Source organism: Ictalurus punctatus, chromosome 15 (genome assembly GCF_001660625.3).
Source record: "Ictalurus punctatus breed USDA103 chromosome 15, Coco_2.0, whole genome shotgun sequence".
NCBI classification, from domain to species: Eukaryota; Metazoa; Chordata; class Actinopteri; order Siluriformes; family Ictaluridae; genus Ictalurus; species Ictalurus punctatus.
The window spans coordinates 23,582,727-23,592,726 of NC_030430.2; the positions used below are offsets into that span (position 1 = coordinate 23,582,727).

The following is a 10,000-nucleotide window of genomic DNA, read 5'->3' on the forward strand; positions in this document are numbered from 1 at the left end:
AGGAGAGCCCGATGCGTCTGAGGGAATGGCTGATCGCGCAGATCAACAGTGGGAAGTACGCCGGACTGAGCTGGGAGAACGAGGAGAAAACTTTATTTAAAATCCCGTGGAAACACGCAGCTAAGCAGGACTACAGGCAGAACGAAGACGCTGCGCTCTTCAAGGTCCCAATGATCGTTAATCCGTTCGTATGAATCCTTCTGATCTCGCGTAACGATCACAAGGGAAGCGATCCGAACACATAAAACATCCTCGGCAAATGAAATCAATAAAGAAACAAATCTAGCTGTTAATTATTAACACGCCGAAGCGCTGAAATGACTCGACTGAACCCTTTAATTTGCTGAATTACTGTACAGATTCTTCAATTAATCCTCATAATAATCTCAATAAATGCTCCTTCCCTTTGGAACTCTCTTCCTCTGGAACTAAGGGAAGCTCAGCCCTGGCATTTTTAAAGCTCAACTTAGGACTTTATTATTATCATCATCATCATCATCATTATTATTATTATTATTATTATTATTATTATTATTATTATATAAAGTTTATGGACTCTTAAAATTGATTAAAACACCTACCGTGTTCATTTAACCCCTAAACGGTATAAGAGTATAATTGAATTTTATTTAGTTCATTTACTTGTTACGGGTTAATTTAAACTGGATTCTTAAACGTTAACCGCGTATCAAAAAAAAAAAATCCCTCCGTTACCGTGAGTCAGAAACGTTCCTTCTCCGTCGTGAAATGAACCTTTAACAGTTTCGAGCGGACGCCTAACTCTGATAACGTTTCCATTTTCTCTTTCGTTGCAAAATCGAATGAACTTGAACGGAATGTTAAGTGATGAACTCTTCCACTGGTAGAGGATTAGAAAAAAAAGAGATTAGAATCAGCACTGAATGAATTCTTTTGTTGTCAACACGTATAATAATACTGAAGGAACTTTTACAGTGTTGGGGAAAAACCGGCCATTTAGAATCAACAGTAATTGTGGATATTTTTTTAACTGTATGTGGCTGCGTGTGTATTTGCACATTTGCACGCATGTGTGTGTGTGTGTGTGTGTGTCTATCCGTACAGCTGTGTATACGTATTAATGTCTAAATGTGTGTGTGTGTGTGTGTGTGTGTGTGTGTGTTTAGGCGTGGGCAGTGTATAAGGGGAAGTACCGTGAGGGTCGAGACAGAGCCGACCCCTCGGCGTGGAAGACTCGGCTACGCTGCGCCCTCAACAAGAGCTCTGAGTTCCAGGAAGTTTCCGAACGCAGCCAACTGGACATCTCTGAACCGTACAAGGTGTATAGGATAGTGGAGGATACACAAACAGGTGAACACACACACACACACACACACACATACGCACACACAAACACACGCACACAAATTCAATACTACAGAAGCGGAACATCCCAATGTTTGACCATAATTCTCATCACTGAGACTTTTTCACATCCAGGAAATGACATCACACTGTTTTGACACATGATTGATTATTTAATTCAGCATGGTGGACTTCCTGAAGGAAATCCTGTGTGTATATGAGACATGGAGGAGAAAAAAAAAATTAAATATAAAAAAACACATTTATAGAAAAAACCAAGAAAAACCAGCGAACGAAAGCACGAGGAATGAAATAATGGATGAAAGATCGAAAGAAAGTAGTTTACATTAAATGGTAGATGGTCTGCACTTATATAGCGCTTTTATCCAAAGCGCTTCACACTGTGTCTCATTCATCCATTCACACACACACTCACACACCAGTGGTAGCAGAGCTGCCATGCAAGGCACTAACTTGCCATCGGGAGCAATTAGGGGTTCAGTGTCTTAGCCAAGGACACTTCGGCATGTGGAGTCACGTGGGCCGGGAATCAAACCGCCAACCCTACGATTAGTGGACAACCCGCTCTACCACCTGATCCACAGCCGCCCCATAATCGTGTTAAAAACCTGATTCTTTAACTCGCAAAACCACAACGAGTTAGGAAAGAATTTTACAAAAAAAGAACAAAGTGACGGAAGGAAGAAAGGAAGGAAGGTAAGAAGCAGGGTGAGAGTGTGAGAGAAAGAGAAAGTAACCGAGAAAGAGGCACAGAAAACGAGAAACCGCTCGAAAAGAAGAAGTCTGAAAAATCTAAAAAGAAAGAAAGAAAGAAAGAAAGAGAATATGCAGAAAGTTGAGGGATAAACAAATGAAATGGAGAAAAAACAATACGGATGAAAAAAGATTGAGAGAATGAAAGTACAAAAGAGAGACTGTAAAGTACAAAAAACTGAGAGGAAAAATAAAGGAAAGGGAGGAGAAAAACTGATAAGATGTAAAAAACAACTGAAATAAAGCAGAAAAGAAATGCAGAAAGAAAGAAAGAAATGACTCTCGCTCTCTGCCTGCCTCTTTCATGAGTCTTTTTTTGTCTCTTATTGTGTTGCTGTCTGTCGCTCTCTCATCATGACTCTCTCTCCCTGTCGCTCTCATCATGAGTCTCTCTCTCTCTCTCCCCCTGTCTCTTTCTCATCATGAGTCTCTCTCCCTGTCTCTTTCTCATCATGAGTCTCTCTCTCTCTCACTCCCTGTCTCTCTCTCATCAGGAGTATCTCTCACTGTCTCTCTCTCTCATCAGGAGCCTCTCTCTCCCTGTCTCTCTCATCATGAGTCTCTCTCTCTCTCACTCCCTGTCTCTCTCTCATCAGGAGTATCTCTCACTCCCTGTCTCTCTCTCATCATGAGTCTCTCTCTCCCTGTCTCTCTCTCTCATCAGGAGTCTCTCTCCCTGTCTCTCTTATCATGAGTCTCTCTCTCTCTCACTCCCTGTCTCTCTCTCATCAGGAGTATCTCTCACTCCCTGTCTCTCTCTCTCTCTCCCTGTCTCTCTCTCATCATGAGTCTCTCTCTCCCTGTCTCTCTCTCTCATCATGAGTCTCTCTCTCCCTGTGTCTCTCTCATCGTGAGTCTCTCTCTCCCTGTCTCTCTCTCTCATCAGGCGTCTCTCTCTCCCTGTCTCTCTCTCATAATGAGTCTCTCTGTCTTTCAGAAATCACTGTGAATACAGTAAAGGGCAAAGCATACAATGAAGTTCATGTTCAGGTAAAACAACAACAACACACACACACACACACACACACACACACACACACACACACACACACACACACAAAGGGCAGCTGGAAATCCCCATTCAATAACCACAATACATTTCCACAATGACATGAACACCTTGAATGGGAAAGTGAAACTATGAGAAGAACTAAAGTGTTATACTGACACCTAGTGGATAAAACTGATGTAACATCTCTACCAGTACAAATGTACAGAACCAGATCATTTACTTTACACTGCAGTCCATACTTGACAGCACCTCCGCTGTTCATAGACAACTAGTTTAACCTGAGACGTATGATCTTCTAGAACGTTCTTTTGGGGTTCACGGAAATGCCTCTTTTTCTGTGCTGATAAAAGCCTCTCACTCGGTTTAATGAGATTTAATGATTTAATGATTCACACCCCGGGCAGCTGCTGCTTTGTGAAACAGTACAGCTGTCAGTTTAAATTAATTAGCACCCAGAACTTCAGCCTAGCCACCCTACTGAAAATGAAAGTAGCTCAGGCTAACTTAGCTTAGCAAGGTTTTACTAGCGACACGAACGAGCACGGATCAGCATGAAATTCTGATTTTTAAAAAAAGCGTCTCTCTATACCTGCCTCTTTCACCCCGAGTCTAATCTGTCTCTCTCTCTCTCTCTGGCCGTCTTTCTGAAACCACGCAGTTCTGTTTCCCTTTCTTAGAAACTTCAGTATGTTGAGCATCGACCAAACTGGGGTGGGGGGTGGGGTCATGACCCGATGATATTTATTCTACTTAAAATTAGTAACATCACTCAAACTCTGAAGATGCATTTTGTGTGCTCCTGTTTTGAATCGATGAGTTGTGCGCTGAAGACTTTGAGACTTTCTGACAATCACGTGCATTACAGCGTGTGCATATTCAGATGATCAGGTATAGTGTAAAACGTGATTTGAGACACGGGTCGTGTGGGAGACTTTCATTACTGAAGGATTATGTAGACGTGAGAGGAAAATAAAATCAAATGCATTCTAACTGTGTGATGTTTCTATTTTTAGGACGTAATACACGGCAAATCAAATAGCAGCACAGTATCAGATGGTTAGTAGAAGACACACACACACACACACACACACTGGACAGTTTGAATTTGTATGTATTTTGTTTGTAAAGTTCAATCTAAACCTCTTGTCATTGATGATACAGTTTTTTATTCCTCACATATAAAAGCACTTGAACACACACACACCATGTCTTAATCATGACCTCCGAACTCGACTGCACAAATGCCTTAAAGTATAGGCACCTGCCCAGACGTGGGCATGTTTGAACACTTTGTAGCGAACCCGAAGAAGGAGAAAGAAAAGAACACCGCCAGCAGGTTTTGCATGCACTTCTATAAGCGAATATATTCATACGTACGGCTGAGGCCAAAGGTTTAAAAAAGTTCTTCTACAAACGTTGCACTCCACACGTTTTCTGTCACTAGACATTTCCTGTGTTAACTTGATTAGGTTCATGTATCGTGTCAAAAAAGAATAGCTGAGAGACAGATCTATTTCAGCTTTTATTTTGGTCACGGCTCTTGTTGGAAGTTGTAGAGTTGCAGCCTAGTTGTAATGTTCTGGCTGAGGTGTTGAGGTGTTGCTTCAGCATTTCTGGGTAATCCTCCTTCTTCATGACGCCGGTTATTTTTGATGCCCTTGGACAGAAAGACACCCACAACTCGGTGCTGCCACCGCTACGCTTCAAAGCCTCGCCTTTTCCCCCTCCAACATAGAACTGATCATCAGTTCGGTTTTTGTTTCATCTGACCCGAGAAGACTCTGGTGGTGATCACCTGCAGACTTCAGAAGGATTTTTTTTATCCCTTAAATTAGGAGCTTTTTCCTTTTCACAGCAGCGTAGATCTCTCTTAATGATGGATGTTCATACTTTGATGCATCCAGCTCCTTTAACAGCTCCTTTGTTGTTGTCTTGGTGTTCGTTTGAACCTTTTGGGCCAAACGTGGTTCATCCCTGGAGGGTTATTTGTTCGTCCTTCCTGAACCAAGCAGTGTCTGTGTGGTCCCAAGATTTTATATTTGTATACAATTGTTTGTAGAGATGTTCATGGTACCTTCAGTTGTTTGGAAATTGCTCCTAAGGCGAAATTAGATTTATTGTTCTGAGACCATGGCGGAGTTCCTATGGTATCAAGGGAAAAATGGCGTGATCTCTAAAGGGAGGCCCTTTTACAACCACAGGTGCAGTCTCGTTAAGTCCTGATTATAACAATCGGCCAATAGGAATGTCAGTTAAAAGTCGTTACATGACTTTCTGGAATCTTCCAGACTCTTTAAGCCTAGTTCACACTACATCGAGAGACTCCAACCAACACCAACAGATACGTTTGTCGGGGTTTGTCAGATCAGTGTTAATGTGTTAATGCTGTCGGTGTTTGTTGGCGTCGGTCACTGTTTGTTTTCACCAAATGAACACGTTTAATCGGCATTTTTCCGGTTGTGGAATGTCAGAGCAGTGTGGCGTGATTTTCCTCTGACGTAATCTGACCTTGACATGAACCTTTGCCACGATGATGAGACGTCTTCGAAAACTTAGGTGTGATTAATTGTTGTTTCGGGGTTTTACAGACGAAACACAGATTATTATCTGTTGTCGAGAAGTAAAGTGTGATCGCTAGGCGTTCACGGGTGAAATGGAATCTGTAAAATTTGTAGTTGGCCTCTGAATGATTTGTGTCACCATCTGAAGGTAGTTGTTGAAACTGCTTGGGGGCAAAGGGAGCAAGATTTTGAAAGCTCGTCTGTCTGCAGTTCTCGGCATAAAGGTAAATGAACGCCCTGTTTCTCATGTGGCTTCACGCGCAACCTCTTTTGTTCCACTCTTCGTCTTTTCAGGTGAAGAACACCGCGGAAAGATAACAGTAACCAGTCTGACTGTCTGTAAAAAAATAAGTAGTGTTTGTTGGGGCAGCGTGAACAGTGTGAAAGTTGTGTTTCCCAACGTTCTAAATCCAACGGCTAGAAATAAATCTGTCTTTATTAGATCGTTTTAAATGATGTATTTAAATGATCTGACGTGAACAAAGTAGATATATGCAAAATAAACATATATATATATATATATATATATATATATATATATATATATATATATATATAGTGGGGGGAATAAGTATTGAACGCATCAACATTTCTTTCCAGTAAATATATTTCCCATGAGTATATTCACGTGAAATTTTCACCAGACATCAGTATTAACTCAAGAAATCTGGAAATATAAAGAATTCACAACATTAAAGACCATAAATGAAGTTATGTGTAATAAAGAGGAATGACACGGGGAAAAAAAGTACTGAACACACTAACTGAAATGTATTTAATACTTAGTGGAGAAGGCTTTGTTTGTAATGAGGGCTCAAGACGCGTCCTGTATGGAGAAATGAATGGGCCGCAGTATTCAGGTGTGATTTCGGCCCGTTCTTCTAAACATATTGTCTTTAAATCTTGTTCAATTGGATTCGAGTCAGGTGATTGACTCGGCCGTTCTAACACCTTGATTTTTTTTTTTTTTAAATTATTTCCCTCGCTGTAGTAAGAGGATTAGTGTGAAAAACTGAGATTGAATATCTTTAGCCTATGTGTACGTCAACATTTAACCTCAACAGTATTGTGCAGTATATCATCACATTTATCACACTAAAATACAACTCATCCAACATGGAATAGCAACAACAACAACAACAACAACAACAACGCAATAAAGATGCTCAGAATTAGTTGTGAGTTTAAACACATAAGCAGAGTGGACGTTTTCGACCAACTGTGTGTCCTGAAACTCTGCAGTGAAAAGTAACTTTATGGTGAAGTGAAACAGAAAGTAAAATGATGTTTACCTCTAATACACACTGTATACACTGGAAACTTGTTTTCTTCTGCGCTACTGACACCCTCTACTGTTTTTATGATAATAGAAGTCTTAATGCGTTTGTGTGTGTGTGTGTGTGTGTGTGTGTGTGTGTGTGTGTGTGTGCACGCGTGTGTGTGTGTGTGCGTGCCAGCAGATGGCAGGTTGGATCTCTACAGTAATAACAATGTTGACGGTTATGACAGACATGCGAATGTTTCTGTCACTCTGCTAACAACATGGTCCCCCATTACAGGTAAATATATTTCACACATTCCTTTTAGTGACACATCACACACACACACACACACACACACACACACACACACACAATAAAAGGAGATGAATGGATCGATGGTAAAAATGAAAAGAAAGGGATAGGGAATGAATAAAGGGCAAAAAATAATGATGTATGTGTGGATGTATGGAGAGAGAAAATGGAAGGAAAAAAGATAAGGAATGAATAAAGAGAAAGAAATGAGAATCATGGATGGGTGGATGGTCATGTGTCTCAAATCACCTACTTCATAGAAGTACTACTTCATTGATTATTTTCCTATAACAGCATGTACACACATGTTTTATTTCTATTTTACAATTGATTACAATATACAGTGCTGTGAAAAAGAATCCTGATTTCTTCTGATTTTGTGTACGGAATTGTTTCAGAAATGAAAATAAAATCGAAGATAAAAGGAAGGCGACCCGAGTAAACACACAATACAGTTTTTAAACGAGAATGTTATTTATTGAAGCAAAAAAGCTCTCCAATACCAACTGGGCCTGTGTTAAAATGTATCTGCACCCCTACTTACTTATTCCTCAAATCTATGAAACTGCGTTCATAATGGGGTTCAGTGGGACTAGATGGAACCAGGCCTGATCACTGCAAACCCTGTTCAATCACGTCAACACTTACATAGAACTTTTACAACAGCGTGAAGTTGGTTAAAATGTCGGCAAAAAAAGTTGTCAAAATGTGGAACTGTTTGGAAGACAGTGGTCCCGTTACATCTGGCGTAAACCGAACATAGAATTCCACAAAAAGAACATCATACCTATGGTCAAGCATGGTGGTGGGAGTGTGATGGTGTGGGGATGCTTTGCTGCTTCAGGGACTGGGCGACTTGCGATAATTAAGGGAAACATTAACTCTGCTCGCTACCAGAAAATCCTAAAAGAGAATGTCCGGTCCAAAATCTGCAACTGGATTATGCAGCGAGACAATGATCCAAAACATAAATGGTAAATGGTCTGTACTTGAAATAGAGGTGTTTGTTAGATCAGATCCAGTACGGCTTTTGTCAAATGTCAGCTATGGGCAAACAGAAAGTGGGAGGTGCTAGTTAAATGGTAAATGGTGCACTTATATAGCGCTTTTATCCAAAGTGCTTTACACTGTGTCTCATTCATCCATTCACACACACACACACACACACACACACACACACACACACACACACACACACACACTCACACACCAATGGTAGCAGAGCTGCCATGCAGGGCGCTAACTTGCCATCGAGAGCAACATGGGGTTCAGTGTCTTGCCCAAGGACACTTCGGCATGTGGAGCCACGTGGGCCAGGAATCGAAACGCCAACCCTACGATTAGTGGACAACCCGCTCTACCACCTGTCGCCCAATGAATGGCTCAAAAAAAGCTAAATGAAAGTTTTGGAGTGTCCTAGTCAAAGTCCTGACTGGAACCAATTGAGATGCTGTGGAAGGACCTTAAACAGGCAGTTCATGCTCGAAAACCCTCCAGCGTGGCTGAACTGAAGCAGTTCTGCGAAGAAGAGTGGAACAAAATTCCACCACAGCGCTGTGAAAGACTGACCTCCAGTTACCGGAAGTGTTTGGTTGCAGTTATTACTGCTAAAGGTCGCACAGCCAGATTTTAAGTATAAGGGGGCAATTAGTTTTTTTCACATGGGTGATAGATATTGGATAACCTTTTTGCTTCAATAAAAAAAAAAAAAATTGTGTGTTCATTCAGGTTGCCTTTGTTTGATGTTGTATTTCATTGGAAGATCTAAAACTATTTATTATGAGAGATACACAAAAACAGAAGAAATCAGGAATAATTTTTCACAGCACTGTATTTCTCAATAACTAGCCTACTTAATAAATCTATTATTATTATTATTATTATTATTATTATTATGATGATTATTATGATTATTATGTGTGTGTGTGCTTCCAGACTTCCGACTCCTCGTGTGCCTGTTCTATCACGGCCAGCTGGTTCAGGAATTGATCACCTCGTCTCCAGAGGGATGTTTTATCCTGCAGGGTTCGGCGCCGGTGGGGAACGAGCGTATTTACGGGCCGTGTGCAGCTCACACTCTGTGCTTCCCTCGCCTGGACACTCTGCCCATCCCAACGGGCATCGCCGAGGCCATGAGCCGCCTTTTGCCTCACCTGGAGAAAGGCGTGTTAGTGTGGGTTGCCCCTGATGGAGTCTTCATCAAACGCTTCTGTCAGGGACGAGTGTACTGGGACGGGCCACTCGCCCAACACACACACCAACCCAACAAACTGGAGAGAGAGAAGACGTGCAAACTGCTCGACATCAACGTTTTCCTGCAGGGTGAGGACGGTAGTCCACAGCGCTCTCCCTCCCTCTCTATGTTTCTCTGTCTCTCTCACTCAGTCTATGTCTCACCCTCTCTCAAATCCAAATTCAAATTCAAAACAGCTTCATTGCCATGAATTTTAGCTTGCAATTGTTGACAAAGCATTGTTTGGGGTAAGGAAATAAGATGAAATGTTGTTTTAGTGGTTAGCACGTTTGCCTCGCACCTCCGGAGTCGGGGATTCGAATCTCGTCTCCGTCCTGTCTGGATGCACTTTACATTGTTCTCCCTGTGCTTCGGGGGTTTCCTCCGGGTACTCCGGTTTCCTCCGCTTGTCCAAACGCACGTGTTGTATGCTGACTAGAATTTCCAACTTGTCTGTAGTGTGTGATTATCCCCTCGTATGGACTGGCACCCCATCCAGGACGTCCCCTGCTTTTTGCCCCGA

The 10,000-nt window shown here is 41.7% G+C and overlaps 1 protein-coding gene across 2 annotated transcripts in view; it reads left to right on the forward strand.

The window, feature by feature from the left end:
- The window catches only part of irf10 (interferon regulatory factor 10), a 15,308-nt gene that overhangs the window by 367 nt on the left and 4,941 nt on the right, over positions 1-10,000 (forward strand). Inside the window, exons 2-7 of one of the 2 annotated variants that reach the window (XM_017486758.3) lie at positions 1-164; positions 1,146-1,329; positions 3,035-3,087; positions 4,123-4,165; positions 7,128-7,229; positions 9,180-9,566. The exon at positions 1-164 is cut by the window's left edge and continues 10 nt beyond it. In XM_017486758.3, coding sequence (XP_017342247.2) covers positions 1-164; positions 1,146-1,329; positions 3,035-3,087; positions 4,123-4,165; positions 7,128-7,229; positions 9,180-9,566 — 933 coding nt within the window. The remainder of the gene's footprint in view (positions 165-1,145; positions 1,330-3,034; positions 3,088-4,122; positions 4,166-7,127; positions 7,230-9,179; positions 9,567-10,000) is intronic. The other variant, XM_017486760.3, reaches the window with a different exon arrangement.